At 39.1% G+C, this 26,616-nt stretch overlaps 2 protein-coding genes and 2 long non-coding RNA genes across 10 annotated transcripts in view; 2 read left to right on the forward strand and 2 right to left on the reverse strand.

Annotated features, from left to right (window-relative positions):
* Nucleotides 1–11,953, forward strand: part of arvcfb (ARVCF delta catenin family member b) — a 286,399-nt gene extending 274,446 nt beyond the window's left edge. For 6 of the 7 annotated variants that reach the window (XM_088335596.1, XM_088335598.1, XM_088335595.1 and 3 more), the window contains 2 exons: nt 1,947–2,059; nt 5,291–11,445. In XM_088335596.1, coding sequence (XP_088191722.1) covers nt 1,947–2,048 — 102 coding nt within the window. In that variant the 3' untranslated portion in view covers nt 2,049–2,059; nt 5,291–11,445. Of the gene's footprint in view, nt 1–1,946; nt 2,060–5,290 lie in introns of all 7 variants that reach the window. The other variant, XM_088335601.1, reaches the window with a different exon arrangement.
* On the reverse strand, nt 1,525–14,002 carry LOC148365151 (uncharacterized). Its single transcript, XR_015850476.1, has 3 exons — nt 13,680–14,002; nt 2,165–2,291; nt 1,525–2,065 (listed from the first exon to the last, which is right to left on the reverse strand). It is a non-coding gene; the product is annotated as an uncharacterized LOC148365151 (long non-coding RNA).
* Nucleotides 14,003–14,631: 629 nt separating this feature from the next.
* Nucleotides 14,632–20,541, forward strand: LOC148365152 (uncharacterized). Its single transcript, XR_015850475.1, has 2 exons — nt 14,632–14,837; nt 20,165–20,541. It is a non-coding gene; the product is annotated as an uncharacterized LOC148365152 (long non-coding RNA).
* Nucleotides 18,984–24,555, reverse strand: LOC148365153 (uncharacterized). Its single transcript, XM_088335608.1, has 2 exons — nt 23,889–24,555; nt 18,984–20,483 (listed from the first exon to the last, which is right to left on the reverse strand). The coding sequence occupies exons 1-2, from the start codon at nt 23,995–23,997 to the stop codon at nt 19,576–19,578; spliced, it is 1,017 nt and encodes a 338-aa protein (XP_088191734.1). The 5' UTR covers nt 23,998–24,555; the 3' UTR covers nt 18,984–19,575.
* Between the last annotated feature and the right edge of the window lie 2,061 nt (nt 24,556–26,616).

The following is a 26,616-nucleotide window of genomic DNA, read 5'->3' on the forward strand; positions in this document are numbered from 1 at the left end:
TAATTGCAGGGATTAGTGGAAAGGCACCCTCAAGATATTGACCCTTTACACACACGTGATCTTAACACGTGACAACGCCATGATGGATTGCAGTAAGCCGTAGTAAATAGTACTCACCTTGGGTGAGGCCAGTAAACAGGAGACAATAACCATTAAAACAGCTATACTATTTAACACTATTGGCTCATTAAACTAATATTATGCAGCTGTCTGACTAGGTGGGTCACCTAGTTGGAAAGCACAAAGAGCGGTATTTAGAGAAACTCAGGCTAGCATTAGCAGGGTTAGCTACTGACCCATACCGTCTTCCTCCTGACATATTAACAGATCTAACCAAATCGTCCAGTTTACCTGACTGCAGTCCACACAATCTGTACCATTATGTTGTAAATGGAGTATGCCCATACACTGGCAGTAATCAAAAAGCTTATAAAAGTCTGAATGCTTACCAGTTCTTTGTAGCTAAGAAGAATTGCTGCGCTTTGATGTGCCGACAAATGCACCCCTGCGTGACATGTCCCCCCCACCGTACAAACATTACTAAAACTACTTTAGATCTAAATTTTTGGGGAAAGTAATAGAACAGTAAAGCACAGAGAATTTGCACCTTGAATGCCTCGTAGGAAGCACTTTTGAGCAAGTTGAAAATAATTAATAATTATTATCATTCACATGCATTTTTGTAGAATAAAAAAGTTGTAATCACAGTTATTAAAACTATCTTCTGTGGAACAAGATTTCCTGGTAGTATAATCACAAATTTAAATTTCAATGAAAATGTGTTTAAAAAGAATTTGTCTGTATCACCTCTTGAGCAGTGATCTACTGCCACCTACTGTTATGCAATAATATATTATAATAATATATTATACTAATATATTATACGGATACTCGACAGTGGCATTTTTTTCCCTCTCTAATTTTTTTTTTTTTACAAATTCGAAGAAATTAGACAGTACTTGAACACCAAAAAGTTCTTACAAAATTTTAGTCTGTCAGGACTAGAACGGAAACAGGACCCACTTGCGTGACGTCTACCACAAGTTTTATTGAAAGAGAGAGGAAGGGCTGCGCCGATGATCCGGTGTTCGCTGGGGACAGAAAGCAAATCGCTCTTGTACTCTGATTGTGATCCAAACACGGAAATGGATCTTCCGTAGCGAGCGATGGCGGTGTCAGGTGCAGAAAACTGGTGGGAGAGCAAGACGTGGTCGGAAACGAGTCTTAACCCAGAACGGGAGACTGGACGTAGTCGGGAACAAAAAGGGGTCGTAAGCCGGGACGGGAGAGCAGACGTGGTCAGGATCCAAACAGGTCGCAAAAACGGGACAGGCAGGAGTCAGGGTCGAAAAAGGCTTGCCTAGTGTACACGGAGATTCGCAGACGGACTGACCACAGGGGTTTGACAGGACTGGGTTGAAATAGTGACAGGGAGCCAATCAGAACCCGCAGCGGTTGGCGCCAAATTAGCGGGCACAGGTGAATCACATCAGTAATCATGACAACAACGTCACACTGTTCTGGAGTACCATTTTTACAGACCTTTATTGAAAATAAGACAAGATCCAAATTCTGCCATTCTTATTTTACCCTCACCGGTTTGAAACATATTTTATCAAACCAATTTAATATATGTTTTGCTCACTTTAAGAATGTGTACTTTGGACTTTGAAAGAATTACGCCAGATCATTTCTATTCCAAGACTTTTGTGTGTTGTTTAAAAACTTTGATACTGATACTATTACTTGTAAAATATGTAATTTAATTCTGCTTTTCTCCTTTCCTTTGCACGTTGCTATTGTTTGCCCTTCCCGTTTTCCAATGGGGAATTAACAGCAACTCTTCTGTACTTGGCTGCATGTGGATTTGTGAATGTATCGCTTTAATGCGTTGACCTCCTTTTGTTTTGCTTTTGTGTTTTTTCCTAACCCGTCTTACTGCACAGAATGACACAAGTAGGAAACACTATATCAGAAGTAATAGGCCTGCGGTCAGTCTGGTGGACGCTTGCGATCTCAAGCCACAGCCTGTTGATTCCTGGGTCTAAATGCATGCATGGTAGGTCTGAAAAAGAAAATGATGTCACCACCTTCACTCCCTTAGTTGGACTGTAGTAATCCTTTCCATTCCTTGGTCAGTGGATTCCATTTAGTTTTTTCTCACCTCCACAATGTCTTGCAGCCTTTCTGTCACTCAGCATCCTCATCAAACGAGTCAACTCATCACCAAATGTTCATTACTGCTCTCAAATCGGGCTTGGATTTGAATCTGGCTTTTTAGCAGCCGCCGCCTGATTGAAACATACACCAAGATACACTCTTTGCTTTCCTTGAAGCCTTTGCACAAATTGATGGGAAATGATGAAAGGGGATCAACTGACCTATGGCTAAGCCTCGCCTCCTTTACTCACTCGAGCAAACATTAAACATTCTGGTAAGAGCGCTGTGCCAAGTGCCACAGTAGGAGACAGTTCACAGAAGGTAATTGATGCTTTTCTGGCTCAGAAAGATCAGGTATGATCTCAAAGTCACCAAAAGGGCCTGAACTTTACATTGGAGGGTCATATAAATGATTTTATTGTCGAGAAGGTCAATGAGAAGTTTCAGCTTTTGGCAAAAATGTACAGGTCACAACGTAATTGTGATAAACTGCATCTCGTCATCATCATTTTAAACAACACAATAGAGGATCAGCATTGTTTACCTTCAACTAATTAACTTAACGTGAATTGTAAACTAGGCTTTGATATTGCTACTAGCTTTTATTAAACTAAACATAGCTCATACTTCTGTGTTAGCCTAGCTACATTTTTTTCTGCTAAAGCAGTTTTGAAATAAATAAGGCTTTGGTAGATATCTGTTCATTGATCTAAGACATAATTGGGATTAAATCCATAGGGAATGGGGTTACTACTCCTACATTGTTCTGTTCCAATATGTGGACCAGCTGCTGGGGAAAAGCTCTAAAAGTTAATGTTACTATGACAAGAGCCTTTTGGACAACAACTAACAATCACGTGCGAATACCAACGTATACGAACTAGCGCATAACAGACCCAGTAAACAAAGTGCCGTGATGTAAAGCCAAGAGCTAACATTAGCTAACATCATCTTATGTTAATGTCAACAGAATAAATAACTTTATATTTCTCTCCAGCAAATTTGATTAGATTATGGATTGCTCAATCCGGTTTTCAGAAAATTATTAAAAAGCACACTTTGCCATAAATAGATTTTGATGAATTGTTGTAAACAATGTTCACTATACAGTCATCAATGATAATACAGACAAATCAAATTTAAATTACGTGTAGGCCTTAGAATGATTTTATGCATTTAATTTAAAAGTTATTCTAAGATTTTTGTTAAATTTGTCACTCACAAAGATTTCAGATCATTAAACGAAATTTTATATTACACAGAGGCAACCCAAGGAAATACAAGATACAGTTCCAAAAAGTTGATTGCATTTATTAAAGCACAAAAGAATTAACCTTTCTGACCCTATGGGAAAAAGTAATCGCCACCTGAATGTAATAGCAAGTCTGGCCACTGTTCGCAGCGATAACAGAAATCAAATGTTCACGATATTTGGTAATCTATTTTTCACAACACTGTCGAGGTATTTTGCCCACTCTTCTTTGCAAAATGGTTTCATATCTGCCATATTGGAGGGTTTTCTAGCAAGTATTTTTGGACAATACAATTAACATCACATGATTTAGATATTTTTAGGCCAACAGTGAAGGCCGTGACAGCCCACCACTGATTTGGAGATACCTACATCTTGAAGTTAAATTAAGATGATTTTTCTAATAAGGATTAGCATTTTATGAAAAAAAATAAAACATCCTAGACCTGCATTTTTAGTTTATGCGGTGAATAAAATTTTGCTGTTGCCATACTGTAAGTCTGTATTTAATTTTCATCATGGTCTTTGTTATCCTGTTGACTCGAGTGACCAGCTTCTCTGTTCCAAACATTATGTTCTTATAGTAAGCATTTTTCTCTTTTCTGTATGTTTTTAAACATTTCCATCCTCATTCTACTGTATCACATAAATTACTTGTTATGGCAATGCTGGTGTGTGTTTTCTACTCTTTGGGAAACATTTCAGAAAGAGTTTGGATAAAACGAACCTCTTTAACCCCAATGCCGATGAATGAACATATGTGTTTGATCAAGCTTGAACTCAAGTCTTCCCAATTTCTATGTTGATTTTTTTATGATTTGGTGGGGCTGGCTAACGATGCATAAACCAAAAAACAATTCTCGTCCAGGAATCGTGTGCAATGACTTTTTTAGCGATAGCCCTTACTATGACGACGTAATAACGCCCTAGTAACACGAGATTTTTCCCATTCAGAATGAATGGGCCCATCAATTTTACATGGGAGAGTTTAGAGTGCGTGATGTCATCGCTACACTCAGTCACCACTGTATCTGGAGCCGTTTCCAGATATTTTTTATAGGGATTTGCCAAAATGAATCACGGACTTATGGTGGGTGGCATCTGTCTGTCTGTCTGTCTGTCTATCTAACGAACTTCATGCTAACAAGTATATTCTAACAACTACATTCTAACGATTACACGCTAATTACTACGTGCTAACTACTGCATTCTAATGAGTAGATGATAATGAGTAGATGCTTACTACTACAAACTAACGGATAGATGCTAACAACTACATGCTAACAACTACATGCCAGAACCCAGCCCCAATTTTCACAATCTCTGCAGGAATCGTCTTGTTAGTTTAACTAATATTGCATTGGAAACCACCGACCACCCAATTCAAGTGCTTCTAACGATCAAAGGTTTTTGTCGTTTTGAGGATTCAATGCCCGCTGCCTTTGACTGAAAATGCCCTCAAAGTGTCCTTGAACTCACATTGTCAATGTCACAGCTTACTTTTTTCATTTCCTGGATTATGCCAGTTGACCTTTGCAATTGAATTTCAAGGACACTTTAAATTTTCCATGTTGTTTTCAGTCAAAAGAAAAGGGTAATAAAATTCTAAAAATGGTACGACCCGGATTAGTCGCAAATATCCGCTTCATATTAATTCCATTCATGCAGTAATAATCACATTACAGTGTTTATTGTTTAGCACCTCCGGGTGGTACATAACATGAAGCTTATCTAAGAGAAACCTGAAACAATTATCCACCATCTTTCTGTACTAGTACTGTACCTGAAAAAAACAAAAACAAAAAACCCACTAAAATGAAAATGTGTGGCTAATACTTGAACGCATCAATCATAACATGTTTCTTCTTCTTTTGTCAGGCTTAAAGCGACAGGCACACCAGAAGGAGCTCCCACGTCACCACTGCCATTTCATACGGAGATCGTTTGGAGTTGAACATTGTACAGATAGTGAATTATAGTTAAAAAGAATAATTGCCACAATCCTGTGGTCTGATGACTACCCAGCAGCAGCCAGCAACCTTGCTTTCCCCTAAAGAAAAATCATGAAAAAAAAGATATCAAGTGGCTCCTCACTTCTTCATTTCTACATTCCCACTGGACAGCATGTGAATTTTACAGGCGATGTGAAGACATTCAAGGGTGACACTGCAAAGGGAATGAATGTGAGAGGGGGAAATCGAACGTGTTGAAAGGAAACCTCACACCAGAAGAATTTTTTTCTAATTTTGTGGGATTTTTGTTGAGTTATTTCAATTTGTATGGAAAGTTTGACATTTTGACGTAATTGGTTGATGAGTTTCTGGACGTTAGAGTTGTATAGAGGACCGATCCTGCCATAGGTGGTAATACATTTACGGTGAACCCTCGTTTATCATAAAGGTTCAGTTCCAAAAGTAAACCGTGATAGGCAAAAAATGTAAAGTAGCAACCTTTATTTCTCTTAACAATAATCACTGTAGATTGACAGATATAGAGCACAAATACTCACTGGTGATTGCAATCAATCAACTTCCCCTAACCAGCAACCTCCTCAACAAACACAGGAGCACAACGGCGAGACAAAAACATTTAAATTAACCAATAATACAATGAACAGAATAGCAAGATCAGGGGAGGCAAAATAAATCGAACCGGAGTCTTGCAAGAGAGTGCGCTGAATCCTTACCACTTGACCACCAATGATATAGATGACATATGAAAAAGGGTTTGTTTTTATTTCATTGCCACACTTTTTTTTATTCAAGGTACCAGAAATGAATGTTAGAGAATTGTAGAAAACAGAAAGTCGTCCTGAAAGAAATCAATAAACGAGGGAAACAATTATTTCATGTATCTGAGGATGAATTGGACTTTGAAGACATTCAATACATTGTAAAATGTATGTTGGTATTGTGTTCATAGTTTACATTATCGATAAAGTATTTTAATCATAGCCGCACATCGTCAAAAGCATTACTTACAATGCTTAGTTTGAGCCGAGGAAAAGTGAAACAACATTTAATACTAATTTTTCATCAAAAATTAGGGGTGTGCGTTATACACTAATACAGTATTTATCCATACATTTATTTCTGTATATGGCATGATCGGTCCTGTTGGTTCTGGTGCGGTTGGCGACAAAAAAAGTCAAAGTTACCGTTAGCGGATTAACATCATCTATCTGCAGCCGGTTCGGTTCACTGTGTTAGAGGGAAAATGCACTGAAATATTTTTGAGGGCGGCGTTTAAAGAGTGAGCAATCAGCAAGTCGTAATTTTGGAAGTGGAAGGCGATGCAGCAAAATTGATAAACGAACTAATAGTACAAAAGTTAGCTTTGGTTTGCAGAGTCTTGCCTCACTAGACATGTCGGTTGCAAATAGTATGGTTTGGGGTGAAAAGTAAGAATGTTTTGCTTGGAAGAAAAAACATTCCGATTTTATTTTTATTGAAAAAAATTATATTCAGAAAAAGATATTCTCCTACTTGTGTATTAACATACAGTGGCATTCAAAGTATTCGCCTCCTTCATGAGTTCTGTGTTTTTTGCATATTTTTCACTCACAAAGATTTCAGATCATCAAACGAAATTTATTATTACACAGAGACAACCCAAGGAAATACAAGATACGGTTTAGAAAGGTTGATTGCATTTATTAAAGCACAAAACAATTTACCTATCTGGCCCTATGTGAAAAAGTAATCGCCACCTGAACCTAATAGCAAGTTTGGCCATGTTGGCAGCGATAACAGAAATCAAACGATATTTGGTTATGTATATTTCACAACACTGTGGAGGTATTTTTGCCCACTCTTCTTTGCAAAATGGATTCATATCTGCCATATTGACAACTGTAGCTGAGAGACGGGCACTGAAAAACCCGCGGTCAATCATGGACAATTCAGCGACAGACTGCTGTCACAGTCTTGTTCCACAGTCAGACTGAGGAGATCATTTTTTCCTCATGCCATGAGGCTCTTTAACTCCACCCGGGGTAGTAAAAGCCCACATTAAACTCCATCCCCATTATTTGAATATTACCCTATTTTTATTACAGTGTGTATTTTATTTAGCACTATTTCGATACCCTATATCAATACGTTATAATGGGTATTTATGTATTCTATTTCTTTTATTTTATTATTATTTTATTTTCAACACAAGGATACTGCTGGAAGTGTGAATTTCCCTCCGGAGATGAATAAAGTATCTATCTGTATTAGAGAGTTTTCTAGCATGAAAATGTAAGGTCTCACCACAGTATCTCAATTGGAATCAAGTCTGGACTTTGACTTGGCCACTACAGAACCTTTTTTTTTCATTTTGAGGTGAACTGGTGGGTTTTGGATTGTTGTCCTGATGCATGATGCATGAGCGCTTGAATTTGAGGGCACGAACTAATGGCTGGACGTTTTCCTATGGTAAACACCAGAATTTATTATTTCGTCAACCACAGCAAGTTGCCTGGTCCTGAGACAGAAAAGCAGCCCCGGACCATTACACTGCCACCACCATACTTTTTATTTGGCATAAGATACACTTTTTGTCAAATGGTGTGCCATTTTTATGGCAGATGTGATGCACACCTTCCAATATGTTTCATTTTTGACACATCGGTCCACAGAATGTTTCTTCAAAAGTCTTGAGGATCATCAAGATGCTTTTTGGCAAAATAAAATGTGATTCTGTGTTCTTTTGTGACAGCAGTGGCTTTAGCCTGCCAACTCTCCCACGGATGGCAATTTTGGCCAGTGTCTTTCTTATGGAGTCATAAACTGTAAATATTCTGGGGCTGCTTTACTGCCTCAGGACCAGGATAACTTGCTGGGGTTGACAGAATAATGATTTGTTTACTATAAAATCCTGAAAGAAAACGTTCGGCCATTAATTTGTGCCCTCAAACTTAAGCACTCTTGGATCATGCAGCAGGACAACAATCTGAAACACACCAGCAAGTCCACCTCTGAATGGCTAGAAAAAAAAAGAGAATGATCTGGAGTGATCAAGTCAACGTCCGGATTTAAATCCATATGAGATGCTATGTGTGACCTTAAACGGACAGTTCATGCTAGGAAACCTTCTCACATGGCAGATTTGAAACCATTTTGCGAAGAAGAGTGGGCCAAAATCCCTTCACATCATTGTGAAAAGCGATTTAACAATTATCATAAAAGTTGGATTTCTGTAATCGCTGCCAACAGTGGCCCTACTCACTATTAGGGGCAAATACTTTTTCACATAGGGCCAGGTAGGTAAATTATTTTGTGCTTTAATAAATGTAATCAACATCCAACACTGAATTTTGTATTTTGGGAGTTGGCTCTGTGTGATATTAAATTTTGTTTGATGATTTGAAACCTTTGTGAGCGATAAATATGCAAAAAAAAACACGGAAATCGGGATGAGGGCAAATACTTTTTTACGGCACTGTATATTGGAAAGCGGATTAGAATGAAGAGCAAGTACCCGCTTGAATATCACTTATTTATATATTGTAAGTAAAATCATTTTAAGCATAATTGCAATGTCAATTCCTGAGGCAAAAATATCCATGTTTTATGCCAAGCCGAGGTCAAGGAATGAGAAAGATTTTAAATAAAAAGTTTACGATTCATATTTTTTCTTCTGTGTTAACGATCGAGCACTTATCAGTGCTTCTTCAAGTCAAATCTTGTGAGCATGGAAAACAATGTACAGTTGTTCATATTCTTTTTGAGTGCCATTTTTTCTGTTTTTGTGGTATTAACTAATTCATCAACATAGAGTGGAGAGGATTAAAAAAATCAAGGCTAGTTAAAAGGTAAAACTGTGTAAAGTCAAGAGTGAGGGGGTGGGGGGGGGGGTCGTATAGTATATATTTTTTACTATGTTTCGGGTGGACAAAACATATTTGTATTTCTTTGGTGCTTGGCCACAGAGAATTTCCCCCCTTCAGTTACTCGTGCGTCATCCTGGCGAATGGCATGTGCCTGCTTTGACGTTTTTCTTAGTGATGTGATTTTGATAAAAGCTTGCATTTTACAGTGTTTACAAAGATGTGTGTTGTAGTAAAGTTCAATAAATCTACAATATCTATGTGTAACTCTTAATTACAGAGGTTTAAACCCTGCCCAACCTCCTAGTTTTTTAGTCGCAGGAGGTGTTTTTATTAGACAGGAGTAATTTGTCTTGTGGTTTAGGCTTGATGGACACAGCGCCACAAAAAAGCAATTATATTGAGCGTTAATGTTTTCTATGGAAGCCTGAAAGTGCCAAAAAGCAAATCAATAAAAACGACCATAAAATTTTGACTCTAAAATTATGTATTACAGCGATTTATTTTTATAATGGGGCGTTGTTATTAACATTACTGTTCCCTGAAATATGGATGGGCAAACTACAGCCCGCGGGCCACATGCATCCTGTCAGGCTCTTTAATCTGGCCTGCGGAACAAAATGGTAAAAATATCCTGACTATAGTAAGTACTACGTGTACTAATTTTAAAAAATGGTTGTTGGTTTTTTTGTGTGTGTGTGTGAAAGCTTTGTCCGCGCTGTCCCTTTGTGTGTTTACTACAAAAAAAAATTACTACATTAATACTAGACAACTACATCGTAATATCAAATTTAGTGCTCAAAAACAAGGACATAATATATCTTGCTTTAATTCTGAAAAAAAAAATCTGACAGAATTGTTTCAAGATACTAGCCCTATAATACAAAAATACTTTACATAAACATTTATATATATTTATATATATATATTTACAATGTCCAGCGTTTCAGGATGTAACTGTAAAAAATGACTCCTGCTGTCAATTAAAGGTGATGGGGTAAGCCCGTGCTAAGTGATTAAAGGGACAGGGTGTATTATTTGAGCACTAGATGTCGCTGTATTGTGTAGTTCAACAAAAAACAAGTGCTAAAAAGCACAAGGAAAAATACAAACTACGTAGCCTCAAGTTCACCAAAGCGCACCATTTCACATCTCTCTTTTATTCAACCTATTTGAGGTTTCTGGGTACCAATAGCAGCAAAATCGAGGGCAATAATGTCAGCTCCCTTTAGGTGAGGCTCATGTTATGTAAAATAAATGTAAATTTCTCTGCGTAAGAGTATTTTTATATGCATGTCTATATCATGGTTCGTGCATCTTTGCATATTATTTAATGTAATATTATTTAATGAATTCGGATTTTTTACCAATTGGAGGCGCTAAAGACACACTGTCCCTTTTAAGACCGATTTGCTTTTCTGGACATTGGTCATGTCTGTCCTGTACCCCTGCCTCCTGTGGTGTGACTTACAGCAGGAGTCATTCATTTCATTAGTTTTTATGGCATTGTCCATTAAGCGTCATTGCCCCTTACAGGTCAGTTCCAAGAGGACAGGTGCATGCTACACCTAAACAGGGCCCTATGGAACGTACATTAGTGCAAGGATTGGTTGGTTGGATGGTTGGATCCCTTAACCACTCGGGTGGTAGGCGCACCATTTCCTGTGGTGTGTCTTGGGCAAGTACAGCCTGGTGGCACCCATACTTCTCCAGGCGAATAACGTATCAATTTTTGACATTTATTATGGGTCATTCAAAAAATTAAGTTAGTGTTTCCCTGTGGTAAATTGTAATGGAAAGAACTTCATGCGTCATTTTAACCAACACCTATATTGGGAGACATTTGTCTCAAAAACAAACATATTCAAGATTTACTCAAGATCTAGAACTCATGTTTTGAAAAATGCACCCGCAAACTAAAAATCACTTATGTATATCGTGGATATATTTGTGGTTCTGCAAAATATATGATTCACTATGGATTTGTTTCTATTAATGGTACTGGAGAAATTGGAAAAATTGGCTTTGAAAGTCCTTAAAAATGGTTTAGATTTGGCCACGAAACAGGTGTACGAACCTTGTATTGAACAAACTGTTTTTACTTAAAAGAAGTCATTTTGGCACTCTTGGGCTTCTGTATTTTCCTGGTTGAGTGACACTTAAAGCAAAACCACACAACTGCCCTCTTCAATAGAAAAAGCACAGGGCACACATTAAATCCAACCTGCCTGATTCAAGTCTGTCAAAATTAAAGTCAGTGTGTATCTCAGTAGCCGATGTGTTGTATGCCTATCATGTGCCTTAATCTTTTCCATGGTAGATAAATTTAAAAAATGGGTTTTGTACAAATACTCCCCCCAGTCAACTGATCTCAAGAACCTGTTGTCCTCCATTTTCTTTCATCTCAAGCTTGATTAATTGTCCTTCTTGCGAGTTCCCTTAACTTGGAGTAGTTTAGATGGCGTGGGGTATCTTCCTTGTAATACATTGTATTTGACTTTTTTACGAAAATTAGATACATTCAAGATGGTTCCAATTTTTCCCTTGGAAGAGTTCAACTGCTACTGGTTTAAAAGTGATCAGAAGCAATGCCACAATAAGAGAATGTATTATTTTAATTTTACTAATACACACATGCAAATATTAAGCTTGTCGGACATAACAAAACATGATGGTTTGTAGAGTATACATTTGGTGTGTTTTCAATAAATCATGCCTGGAAATAATATGTGTTTCTTCTCTGCCTGTCCAAGCAACACCTATTTTCAGGGTGGAAATTCAAATCCTAAAATTGGGGGTTCAGCTTGGTTTGTGGGTTAGTGTTCGGGGGTTATGTTTTTGTTGGAACTAGGGTTAGGCTGATGAACGTTCCACTTTACCAGTAACTCAACTGGAAAAAAACTACTTCTGTAATGATAATTGTGGGTTTGATCTGCAGCCAAGCCATCACAAATTGAATGGGCTAGTGTTGGAGCCATGGTTAGAGGCTTAGTATCAGTGTAAGCGTTTTGGCTTTAATTAGGGTTGATTTTGGTTGGAGCCAGTACATGTTCGAGGGTTCGGTTTTCAGTTGGAGCTAAAGATTGGTTTATATAATGAAGTTATAATCACCTATAGCTCATCTGGTAAGCATCTTGACTTCTGTACATAGGGTTGTGTGTTTGAGCCCCTGTCAAGCTCTCACAAGTTTTGGATAAGTATTAATGCCTGGCTTATGGTTTTGGTTGGAACAAGAATTACGGTTTTATTTGGTGCTGGGGTTGGGCATTTGAGTATTCACAGTCGCCAATAGCTCATCTTGTAAGCTGCTTGATTTGGGTTTGATCTCCAGCACAAATTCTAAGGTTAAGTTCCCTGGTGTTGAAGCCATGGTTTGTCTGTTAGTGTTGGAGCTAGTGTTGGGGTTTTGGTTGGAGAAAAGTTTTTGTTTTTCATTGAAGCTAAGGTTCGGGTTTTAGACGGAGTTTAGGTTTTTGCTGTAACTATGGTTGAAGACTTGGTCCGTCAGTTAGTGACAGAGCTAAGGTTAGGGTTTTGGTTAGAGCAAGGGTTAAGGTTACAGTTTTGGTCATTATTTGTATCAGCATTGGTAGGTCAAATGGTAAAATTTTGGTATTACACACACAGGATTTAGTGGTTGGTTCCCTGTGAAGGCAGTACAATTGTTAGATGAGGGTTTTTGTTGGAGCTAGGGTTAGGGTTTTGGTTGCTCCAACAAAAACACTAAGCCTATAATCTGTACTGTCTTGACTGGGATATGAATCCCGAATCCGGTGAATGTAATACATGCCCCTATTCAGTTAAGCTACTAGTGCTGTTTCCAATTTAAACCAAAACTCTAACCCCAACACCAGTTCCAACAAAAACAGTCCATAGTATCCACAACCTTGTGTGTGGAAGACCGGCATCTTATCCGTTGAGATACCAGTGATGTCCCTATTGGTCCAACTTTAACCCTAGCTCCAACCAAAATCCTAAACCTAACTCCAACTAAAAGTCTAACCTAGTTAAAACCAAAACTGTAACCCATGCTCCAGCCAAAGCCCTAAATCCCGGTCCAATATTAACCGTGGCTTCCAAAGCTAGCCCTTGACCATAGGGTTTATATTGGCTTGTTTGGGGATTGGACCAAGAGCCATATATGTGCTATACAGCCTTCTTACCAGTTGAGCTACCAGTAATCTGAAAGACCACAGGGGACCCGAAATCCTCAAACAGTTCTTTTTAAGGTTGCTTTCAAAGCAAATCTTCCACCAAAAACTAAGCAGGCAAAAGGCTTCTCCCCAGTGTGGGTTTTTGTGTGTATTTTTAAGATTCCCATCAAACAAATATTTGAAATCAAAGAAAGCATGAAAAAAGGTTTCTCGTCAGTATAAATTCTTGTGGGTCTTAATAAGTATTTATTTTTCTGACATTTTTTACCATGAAAAGAGCAGACAACAAGTTTCTTACCAGTTTGTGTTCTTGTGTGTGTTTTTAAGTCTTCTTTCCAAGCAAATCTTTGACCACTAACTAAGCAGGCATAATGTTTCACACCCATGTGTTATCATTGCGGTGTCTTTTCATGTCTAGTAAAACCTTTACCACAAAATAAGCAGGCAAAAGGTTTCTCTCCTGTGTGTTGACTGTACCTTCTGAGCAAATTTTTGTGCCCAAGCTGAACAGACAAAGTGCTTTTCCCCCGGGTGGGAAATCAAAGGCTTTTTCAAATAACACCTGTAATGAAACCTCTTTCCACAATAGGAACATTTCCAGAAATTTCCGTCAGTGTGACGTGTCGCCTTTGGACTGTTCATCCTCATCCGTTTGAACAGTGAGTGAAGTGTCATCGTCATCCAACATTGGAGCTAACCAGTTGTTTGACCCTTCTTGGGTTTCATCACCCCCTTCTGTTGTTATATTCTGACTTGAGCTGTTGCTAGTAGACACCTTCCACGTTTTCTCTTCATGTTGAACTTGATCTTCAGTTTTTACATTGTCCTGGGTCACGGGAGTCTCTGTATAATATTTATCTTGAATATATGGTGGCTTTCTATACTCCACACCATCTTGAACAGGTTTCAAATCCGATAATGCAAAGAAACGCTGACTTGTGCTGCTTACGATGAAGATATTTTTCACTGAAATCTGTGCATCACAAGACCCACCCCAAAAACAAATCAACAAAATAACTTAGTTTTACAAATCAAATTCATTTTATAGCTTTTTCCCCCCATATTATCTGGTTGTTTTCAATGTATAGTGTTGTTGTTTTTTTAATTGTCTGCATTTAAATGATCTCTAATAAGTTTAAAGGGATTATAAAATAACATTTTTAATATATTTTGCACAGAACGTGTAGTGATCCTCCCCACAAAGATAAAACATGTTCTGAAATATTCCACGCGCCATGGATCTCGCGAAATTAATTTTCAAAGTAGACGGTTTGACCTCATATCCCCTAGAGCTGTGACGTCAATGAGAGCCAACAAAATGGCGCGTCCCGTTGAAAAACAGACAGCGAATGTACGAATAAACAAACGCATCGTGCTCATTTCAGCTTGGAGTAATTGGAACTTTTCTTTGTCGCTGGGGGACTTTGACAGTTTTGTCCGAGTTTATCATCACCGGGTAAGTTTACTTGCTGTCGTGTACAGCATGCGTTCCTTTTTTGACATCACCTCATTTTAAATATCCCCACTCTTCCCAACATTCACACATAACTTACGCCTATCACACACTCTTCCAAACTCCATGACCAACCTTCTCAATGTTTCCTCAGAATTAGCCACAAGCGCTGTGTCATCTGCAAACAACAAACTGACTTAGCTGCCACACCGTTCCACTATTATCCATCATCTCTACACCTCTGCCAAATACTTTTGCATTCACCTCTCTCACCACATCATCCATGTTCACGTTAAACAGCCATGGCGACATTACACACCCCTGTCTCACACCAGTCAACACTCACTTGTCGAGCTCCCTACTCTTACACATGCTCTGCTGCATAAAAACTCTTCAATGCTTCCAACAACTTTCCACCCACTCCATACATTACCATCACTTGCCACAACGCCTCTCTATCGACTCCGTCATACGCCTTTTCCAAATCCATGAAAGCCAAACAAACATCCTTACATTTGCCAAATATTTATCACACACCTGTCGTACTGCAAACACCTGATCAACACATCCTCTTCCTTTCCTGAAACCACCCTGCTCCTCCATCACCACCCTCTATCTAAGTCTCGTATTTGAATGATTTGCCAAGGGTTACATGGTCACGGACAACTGCCCAAAACCACCCAACGAATATAAACAAATCCACAAACCTGTTATTTTTGTCCTCTCGCAATCCCCCAAAACGTTTTTTGTACTGGACTAATGTAAACATTTTCATGACACGATGTCAGCTGAGTTTCCTTTGTTAGTAAGCTCAGCTGAAGTATGCTAAAATAAAGAAAATAATATTAAGTTATTTCCACCACAAACGACGTGATCGATTTTTATTTATTGGTATTTTGGTGTGTTGTACAATTTTAATGTACTGTTTACGCAACATTGTTGCAAGATCTTTGTCTGGTAATGTATATGCGTATATTTGATTACTCTTTTGAATCTCTGGCTAATAACAATAAAAGAAACGGTAGGTAATGGCAACGGTTAGACACTGCCGTAGCTAGTTAACACTAAGTTATCATTTTGAGTGTCTGTGACGTAATTCGTACCTAAATAAAATAAGATTGCTCGGAAATACATCAAACGTACTGTGTAAATAATGTTCGCTGCAAATTCTGGAATACTTCAGGACGGCCTGTGTTGCGCTTCGGCACAGCACGAGTCAATTTGTTTGATTTACAGATGAACATTGCCATCTTTTATCTTCATCAAAAGGGAAACCATTCCAAATCTGGCTTACAACCTTGCACAGCAATAATTTTATCTATCTATCCTGGTCATATCCCTCGAGAGGGGTGACCGACAGCAAGACAAACACATAAAAAAACAAAGAACATTTAAAAAAGGGAAAAAGTAGCAAAAACCCGCAAAATTTTTTGGACTATGGCCAACCCAAATTCCCAAACACCCAAACAAGTTAAGCACCTCGGCACCCATGTTGGTCATGCTTTCGTCCCTCCAGATGAAACGGGACACAAGAAAGCGGCCGTGTCACTCGGGTCAGGGTGACACAACACTCTTCTGTTCAACAGCAGGGCCCGACAGCTTTCACTGGTTTACCCCTGATGCATCATACAGGTGCCCTGCCCATCTCTTAGAACACGTCTAAACATCCCACTATCTTTTTACAAACACCTCTCCACTCATTCCTATCACCAACAATAAATCAACATCACAAAAAGTGGTGGTTATATTCTTCTGTCGTCGTTCTCGATATTCATTTACACTCAAATCGTAATTCAAATACAGTGGGACCTAGTTACTTTGCGGTTCGACGTTCATGGATTCAGAGCTTCGCGGTCTGTAATGGTAAAAAAAAAAAAAAAGATTTTTTTTTTGGGGTTGTTTTTTTTTTGAAGGGGCGTCGCTACTTTTTGTGGGAATCCCCCTCGGCCGACGACCCTAGCACGGCGCGCCGTTCTCGTTTCCACGTGTTGTGCCCAACTCCGACTCCCGTACAGAATCCTCCCCCCCCCCTTACGTGAACGCGCATTCTGCTGCGCTTCCGACAAAAGCGATCGTATTCTATATAATACGCTTATTGAAACCATAAAGCGAGCTAATTAAAATAATTGGGCGATCGTAGTCTATATAACTCGTTTATTTAAACAATAAAGCGCGATCGTATTCTATAAAATGCGTTTGTTTACGCGGATGAAAAAGTCACCAACGTGACGTCTCCCGCTCGGGCCGCGATGGCCCTACATGTCGCTACACGGCCCTCAAGGGGGGGAAAGGGGTAGGGGGGACCTGTGGGGGTTAGGGGGCGGAGAAGCGGAAGCCGCGTGGACCCAGCAGTGGCAGCCGTGGGCTACCAGTACACTCAGTACGGCCAGAGTAAGTCGAGAGCCTTCCCGGCTTAGCATGGTGTTCGTGGCGCACGTTACAGCTCTTGTTTGCTGACGGGATCTCAAAGACTATTATACATTACGGCGGTGAAGCTGAAGCCGCACCAAAACCGCGCGCCGGTGTTGTGCCCAAATCTGACTCCTGTACAAAATGCTCCCCCCCTCGCGTGAACGCGCATTCTACTGCGCCTCCGACAGGCCGTCGCGGTGTTGTGCTTATCGCGCCCGAAAGTACCCGCGCCGCGGGTTAGGGGTTCGCTCGCGAATAATAAGGATAAGCGGTGCAGATAATGAAATGAGATGAGATTTTTTTATTTTTTTGAAGGGGCGTCGCTACTTCGCAGATTTTCACTTTTTGCGGGTGGTTTTGCTCCCCATTAAACGGGTCTAAAAAATCATAATTTAAGAAAAAAAAAATTTTTTTTTTAAGATGTGCCGCTACTTTGCGGATTTTCACTTATCGCGGGTGGTTTTGGTCCCCATTAACCGCAATAACTGAGATCTTACTGTACTGACTGTTGGAGTGTTTCTGCTGTCTAGCATTGATGTAATTCTGCTGGGGAATGCAACGTGACGTCACGAGCAAAAGGGTCAATAAGATCATTTTTATCTGATCAAAGGGAATGAGAGAAGAAATGTACACTGTTGAATATTTTGATGGTTCACGTGAAAAAATGATTTCACTCTTGAGAAGGGAAGCCTGGGACAGCACCCTTTTCCAGAAGAGGACAATGTAATCTATGTTAGGTACCTGCTACTGGAGAAATCTCCAATATTCAATCAATTCAGGAAAGTGGTCCCCATATAACAGAAAGTGGCAAAAGCCTCATCTGGAAGTTCACCAATTACCATAAAGGCTGGAAACTAAACCACTTTTAAAACAATGTTCCTCCTACTTTTCAAACGTTTCAACTCATCTCATCTCATCTCATTAGCCGTACCGCTTATCCTCATTAGGGTCGCGGGGGGGCTGGAGCCCATCCCAGCCATCTCCGGGCACTCAAACGTCCTCTAAGTCAATTCCATTATGAAGATGTTGTTTTATAGCCTTTGTTCTAAATATAGTCTTCAAGTACGAGTTACACATGTTTATCAACACATCCCTTTGTTCCAAAACAACTCATTACACCCCACCAACCCTCCTTTCAAACTGTTACCATCAGGCTGACCAGTTCAGATCCCACAGGCCCGAACGAACAGACTGAGGGATAGCTTCTTCTCCAAAACTTTCAACACAGTAAACCAGTCTTGAAACCCTTTTAAGTGCAATATCCCAGTTCTAAGTGCAATACCCCGGTTGTGCATAGATTTTATTTTAGATGTCAATATTTTATCCTAGAGGTAAACTTTTATATTCATCTTTTTTTTATTCTGTATACCTTACAAACTGGAGTACATCCCTAATTTAATATAATAAAGCTGATTCTGATTCCTAACTTCATTCAATGGATGTGCAAAAAAAACGAAATTGTGCTTTGAATATTTCAACACGCTGTTACTTAATCTTGGTCCCACAGGAGACATTAATACAAAACAGGCAAACAACTGACATTTTGCAAACATACTATGTAGTTTTCAATGTTATTCGTTCAACATTATGCAATGAAAAATTAAGCTTTTTATCCATTTACAGTATTGAATAAAGACACGTTGGTATTAAACAAGCCAGAACATAGCTATCTGATAATCTGATCATTTGAAAAAGACAGTGTTCATTATTTAGTGCGTCACAGAGGTAAAAAAAAAATACAAAATGCATTCATTTAATTAATACTCGTAGGTCAAAAACCTTGTATTTATTTTACATAACATGTGGCTCACTTAGAGGGAGGTGACATGAATGTCCGCCATCTTGCTGCTATGGGTACCCTCAAGAACCAAAAACCTTGGGAAATGCAGGGCAGAGAAAATGGTGCGATTTGGTCACTTTGAGTCTCCGTAGCACTCATTTTCGGTTGCACATCACATTACAGCGACATCTAGTAGCCAGATATTACACAGGGTCCCTTTAACAACATCAGAATTTCCAGTTCTTCTTCAATTGGAAGAAATAGGCTGACAAGCAAAGTCAAGACATTGAAAATATACATGACACGTCAGGTAAACAGAATATGAAATAGTATAATTCCGCAGTCGTAAGAAGTGATTTTTTTAAAAATAGAATTGTAAAAACAACATGTACATAAGCAATTGTCTATGCTATTTTTACCAGCACTGTCGTGACTCTTAACTTTAGTATTACTTGGGAATCTTTGGCCACAAACTCAGCAGAAAAAAGGTTTCTCACCAGTGTAGGTTCCTGTATTTTCTCTATAAACGTCACCATCTGTGGTCACAAACTAAGCAGTGGAAAGTTTCTCATCAGTATGGGTTATTGTATGACTTTTTAGCTGTGCCTTCCGAACAAATTTTTGACCACAAACTAAGCAGGCATAAGGTTTCTCACCAGTGTGGGATCGTCTGTGTATTTGTAAAATTGCCTTCCGGGAAAATTTTTGACCACAATCCAAGCAGGCAAACGGTTTATCCCCGGTATGGGTTATTGTGTGAGTTTTTAAAGTTACTTTCTGAGCAAACCTTTTACCACAAACCGAGCAGGCAAAAGGTTTCTCACCTGTGTGAGTTCTACTGTGTATCTGTAAAGTTTCCTTGCGGGCAAATCTTTTCCCACATATTGAGCAGGCAAAAGGTTGCTCACCTGTGTGGGTTCTTGCATGTGTGTTCAAGCATCCCTTTTGGATAAACCTTTTACCGCAAACCGAACAGACAAAAGGTTTCTCACCTGTGTGGGTTTTTGTGTGTTTTTTTAAGTGTGACTCCTGAGCGAATCTTTGTCCACAAAATGAACAGACAAAATGTCTTTCCCCTGTGTGGGCAATCAAATGCCTTTTCAAATAACACCTGTATTGGAACCTCTTTCCACAATAGGAACATTTCCAGCAATTTCCGTCAGTGTGACATGTATCGCCTTCGGACTGTTCATCCTCATCCGTCTGAGCAGTGAGTGAAGTGTCATCGTCATCCGACATTGGAGCTAACCAGCTCTCTGACCCTTCTTGAGGCTCTTCATCCCCTTCGGTTTTTATTTGACGAATTGAACTGCTGCTGGGAGGCTCCTTCCACGTTTTCTCTTCATGTTGATATTGTTCTATAGTCTTTACATGATCTTGTGTCACAAGAGTCTCTGTAAAATCGTCCTCCTCTTTTATATATGCTGCCTTTCGAGGAAGGTTCTTTTCATTGGTGTCTGAGGGGCACAAAACACACACACACATAAAATGAACTGTAATTAACAAATTACCACATTTACTCCTGTATAGTTTGCATTTTTTTAACCTGAAAAAAGAGCTAAAAGTTTGGGTGCATGCTACACATGAGGTTTACGGCAGGATACAGATGCTCCCCTACTTGCGGCCATTCGACTTGCGAAAAACGGTAGATACGAACATTTTTTTCGGGATGTCGAAAAATATCTAAACATTACTGTAAGTTAGATCTTGTATTGTGTGCACCTTTTTCCGAGTACAGGACAGTACTTTCTGTTCTCATTCGTCTCTGGTACTGTGAATAACAACAAGGTAATAATGACATAAATTCTCATGTGCATTACACACAAATACAGTACCTGTACTCCTTCCCGCGCAAACTACACTGATTTTAGTACAAACGCACCACCCCAGACGCCTGTTTCACCCTGAGAAGTCAAAACTCCCTTCCTCCACCTCAAAAAATTTTCTCCTCGAATCTATACAATTCACATAGGTCAACCTTTTTAACTTGACTGCATTAAAAACTTTCACACTTGAAATGAAAAAATCATGAAAAAAAAACAATTAGGGATTAAAATCAGTGTTAAGAGAATATTTTAAGGTTTTTTTATTTATTTATTTTTATTGTGAAAATCAAGACAAATGTATAACCATATATTTGCACACATGACTATATACACACAAATACACCGGAGCCATATCCCCCTAGTGGGAGGTGGCTAGAGTCAAGAACACATAAACATTTCTGACTCTTTCTGGGAGATTGATACAGGGGAGGATATTCCCAGCCCCCTCGCTCAACCCAACTGATGTGTTGGGAGTCATTAGGTGAACAAACCCCACAATTCCAACCCCTAATGCCGAATGCCAAGCAGGGAGGCAATGAGTACCAATGTTGTAAGTCTTAGGTATGACTCGGTCGAGGCTTGAACCAGCAACCTCCCTGTCACGGGGCGGGCGCCCCACCCCCAAGGCCACCGAGCTGGTTTATACATAACTAAATATATTCACTTGCAAGGCTGGGTGGTTGTGTCCCTTAACCACTAGGGTCGCAGGGGCACCATCTCCTGTGCTGTGTCTTGGGCAAGTACAGCCTGGTGGTGCCCATTCCTCAAGGCCAAAAAATGTTTCCACCCGGTTTCGAACCTGGTACCTTGCACAGTGTTGGACGGATGTGCTAGCCACAGCACTACATAAACACTACACTAGAAACAAAACAATGAAAATTCTGTATGTACAAAAAGATTACCGTATTTTCCGCACTATGAGGCGCACCGTGTTATAAGGCGCACCTTCAATGAATGATATATTTTTAAACTGTTTCCATACATAAGGCGCACCCCATTATAAGGCGCTATAAGTGCATGCTGGTTTAAGATCAGGTAATTGTGCAATTTTGTAATTGTAATCCTGTGCAGTCCTTTGAGACATTTTTGTGATTAAGGGCGTCATAAATAAATGTGACTTAACTTGACTACAGTAGAGGGTGTAGTTACGTTACGCAACCATTAGATGGTGCCGCACTAAAGGGAATGTCAACAAAACAGTCAAATAGGTCAGTCAAACTTTATTAATAGATAACAAACAAGCTTTCCACAACTCCATTCATTCAGCCGTTTTATTATTTTCTCTGAGGTAAAGCATTTTCGTGACCCATCTTTAACATCTTTGAACAACAGCAAGGCATAACATTCTACTTTCCTCTGTTTAGTCAACATGCAAAAAAACGTCTGATACTGTTATGGTAAATTAAACGTTAGTGCAATCGCAATATAGTGACACTCGTAATGTGCAAAAACAACAAGTGCAAAACAATAACAATAAGGCAATAACATAATAACTGTAAAACGTAAACACACACCAAGTAGGACCACCTCTGAATTCTTTAATGTTAAGTTCCCGTGCCAGCGCTGTTGCCTTCATTCGAATAGTTATTGTACTGACACTTCTACTTGCTGCTCTTTGTTCAACAACCCACTGTTCAAGTGTGTCCTCTAGCTGTGGATATCTCGCTTTATTGCCACGGAAACTTTGTTTAGTCTTCCTTACTTAGCCATCGATTCATTAATGTTGAACTCTTTCGCTGCTGCTTTATTCCCGTGTTCTACTGCGTGACTGATCGCCTTGAGTTTAAACGCTGCATTGTAAGCGTGTCTCTTAATAGGAGCCATTTCATGGTCTTTATACAAACGCACAAATAAAAGAGAATTGTTTAATATTTCCCAGTATGCACAGTGCACTTCTTCTACGCGAAAAATGGAGTCGGTGGCTGCTTACCGTAAGTTGCGAGACCTTGTAATTCAATATTGATCCACATATAAGGCGCACCGGGTTATAAGGTGCATAGTCAGCTTTAAAAAAAAATATCAGATTTTATGTGCGCCTTATAGTGCGGAAAATACGGTACAAGAAAAAAAGTTATAGTTATTCATCTAGGTTTGTTGTCTACTGATCATATACACTTTATAGTATAGTCACTTGCCACATGGAGGGTTGAAATGGTTCTAGAAACCCTGAAAGTCAAACGTTTAACAAGATTTTTTTTTATTGTACTTCCACTTTGTAAATCAAGGAATGACTCTGGCGATGTGGTGAAGCCTTATTTTTAAAACATTGAAAGAATGTAAGCCACCAAGCTATTGAAGCTCTCAACAAGATTAAATAATGGGGGGAAAAAACAAGGCAAAAACATTCTCTTTGTACTGGAAGACTGGGATAACTTGACCCGACTAGCTGCCCATTTTGCACATCTGGTTAGCTACTCCTCTTGCACTATCGGCACTATGGTAAAATACTATACGTAGCCATAATACAATACAACTTTTACTTATATCTGTACATTCAAGGAAACTGTGCGGGTCAGATGTATCGACATTTCGTTCTGTATACACGTGTACTAGAACGACAATAAAGTAGATCTGAATCTGAATTAGGTTCGCAGTAGGCACGGCGCTCAAGGGGGCGTGTCGTATCTCGAGTGCTCTGTACATACCTGTGATTTAGAACGCGTGGCAATGAATACAAGGTAAAAGACCTAGAAGGCAGCAAGCTACCCCAAGAGACGCTGTAAAAGTGCATAAATGGAACGTTTTCCGGGTCAGTGGGGAAACGAGATTGGCAATAAAAAATAGATGCTAAATTAGATAAATAAATTAATTTCCCCAATATCTGTTGAATAAACACATTGTAAGACATACTTAGGCTTGTTATAGTTTGAATCGTTTGTGGCCATTTGTTTTCGTACATCAAACCGATAACGGATTGCTCTATGTATTCATTTTCTTACCTAAAATGGCCGAAAGTAAATGGTCAGGGTCCAGCGCCCAACCCAACAAATATCACTCGAAGATATTTTAACAAACGAACTGACAAAGTTAACAAACCTGTTTTGTTTACCACAACTCGAATCTGCTTGCAAGAAGCGTCCAGCAATTGACATTGTCGCCCAATGTCCTCTTTTGCTCCCCGAAGCTCTTTCATTCTATGGAACATTTTCCGACACGATCCCTTCAGAGTTGCCTTTGTTAGCAAGCTCAGTCGGAGTAAAATAAAAAAGAGCAGTGCCTGGGAAGTTGAGACCACAAACAAAGATCGTTAAATCAGACGTAAATCCACTTTAAGGCACAGTGTAGTCACCAAATAGATGCCAAGCGTTTTGTTTTGCTTAGGGTACGATTGTCGTGCGTACGCTTAATCGATCCGGTTTGGCAACACTTCCCCTTGCGGAACTTTACTAATACAAAACATGTCACCCAATTCAATCAAATCAGGTAACTATGCAATACTTCCACCTTTACGTATCTTGTAAAATTTAATCATTGTATACTAAATTTATAGTAATGTATACTTAACCATTCATTTTTTATCCTTCAAGTTGAGGCATGTCATAAGTCAGGCCAGTTACTGTCGTGATTATTTTTTAACTAGCCCTTGGCTTCTGTCATAAAATTTACAATATGTGGCCTGTCCGTAATGTTGACTGCAGAACAAAATACATTTGTATCAAATGAATAAATAAAAAAAAAACACAATTTTTATCAGATGATGGCAGTAGCCCTTTGGCCCCTTACCTTTTCTGTGAGAATTTTAGCACACCCCATTTCCGACATGGGGACTGTAAATTAAAAAAAGGAAAGTTGACTGTAAAGGCTGCCTCTTCCGAGACAAGTGGAAATTGAAGTATTTTTTTCACCAAAAGCCGAAACAAATGTGTCTGCCTTGTTTACCAAGACACTGTGTCTGTTTTCAAAGAATTGAATGTCAAGAAACACTGACAGGCAAAAAATGCTGACTATGACAAGCTAACTGGAAAGGAATGCTGAGAAAAGGTGAAGCAACCAAATGGTGTTTTAACGGCACAGCAGCACTCTTTCACGTGACCCTTCAAGTCAAGCGAAAATGCTACAAAAGAGAGCTCTGAAATCACGACGCTGATTGGCAAGCAATTGCAAAGCTTTCACGGAAGGTGAATTTATTGAAGACTGTTCAAAGAATGCCAGGCTGAATGGTTGGCCCTCATACATTTTCAGCTTAAAAACAAATCTGGCCCGCTTTCTCAAAAGTTTGGACACCCTTGATCTCGTTCTTCTTTGAGTTATGACAGTCGACATCCATCATTTTAGTGCATTACCGCCTCCTTTACATCTAGCTGTATTTTCATTTTTCAGTGTTTCTCTAATAGTGGGGCGTGCCTGTCTGGTTCTGTCAAGGAGGGCGGATGTGAACAGGATTTTTTTTCCTCAGTATCAGTATTGTCACATGCTGCTGCCCGTCATTGCCAAGGTCCGGCTCATCTCTGAAGATCAAGTTGATACTTTACACTGATAAACAACAGTGATCAGATGATGAAGGTGCTGTATCAGAGGCTTCTCCCACTACTGGTAACCATGGAAACCAATACTATATGTTTCATGTAAAGGAGTAAACGCCTACCCCAAAAAACGGACTGGAGAGGCATGGGCGCCACCATGTGGTACTTGCCCAAAACACACCACAGTAAGTGGTGCCTCAAAGACACTAGCTAGATCCGTGAACTGTGAAATATCAAGCAAAACTTTTCAAAATGGCCTAGATTTGTCTCGTAGTTTAAAAAAATAAAGTATAGTTTCTATTGAAATAAATCAACAAGAGAATTAGAGATATCGTTGTCATTGTTAAGAACGTAGTATTGTGTACAACAAGATTGGATTTGGCACTCCAGAATAAATTTGTAAAAGACTTAAAACCGGTTCTAAAGTAGTGGGGTGGGCCCCTAGGAAGGTGCGAGGCTCTGTCAAAAGGGCAATCTTTTAAATTATTCAACTGTCCTAGAATTAAGTGCAACTGCACCTCCACTACACTAGGGGGCAGTGGAACTCTCGCTTAGAGGGGGTGCGAGAGGTTTTCTTCCTCCTAGAGAGGGGTATCACAGAAAATAATTGAAGCACAGACTTAAAGGGACATTGTGTACTATTTAGTGCCTCTTATTTATAAAAAAGATTCATTTAAAAACAATATTATTCGAGTAATAAGCCAAAAATACATGATCATATGAACGTGCATCTTCCTTAAAATATTCGTAGGTTGAAAAAAACCATGGCCCGCGGGCCACATGCCAGGCTTTTTTTGTCCAGCCCACCAAACGAAAATGGTCGAAATACAAATAAAATACATATAATTTAAAATAAAGTGTCACTATTAAAAAATAATTTCTTTTGGTGTTAACTCGGTCCCCCTTGCGTGTCTACAACTAAAATACTATTACAGAAATTAAACAAATATACTACAAAAATTAAAATCAAATATAATGGCTTGTAAAAATATTATTTTGCTTTAAATGTAAAGAGAAGAAAATACTACAAAAACAGTACTACAGAAAATACTACAAAAATATCACAAAAAATATAACTACAGTAATAATACAAAAATAAGAAATATGATTAATAAAACTACTTTGGAAATAATATAATATAAACCAGTGACCCCTGTGGACAGCTAAGGTGCCTGCAGACCTATTCTGAAAATAGCTCACCAGTGCTGGGGTCATTGTGATTTTCTAGTAAAATTATATTTGTATAGAGGTTGACTGAGTCTAATTAACCGTATTTCTAAAATAAGTAAATACATACTAAC

Source organism: Urocampus carinirostris, chromosome 5, assembly GCF_059441175.1.
Source record: "Urocampus carinirostris isolate Australia breed hairy pipefish chromosome 5, RoL_Ucar_1.0, whole genome shotgun sequence".
NCBI classification, from domain to species: Eukaryota; Metazoa; Chordata; class Actinopteri; order Syngnathiformes; family Syngnathidae; genus Urocampus; species Urocampus carinirostris.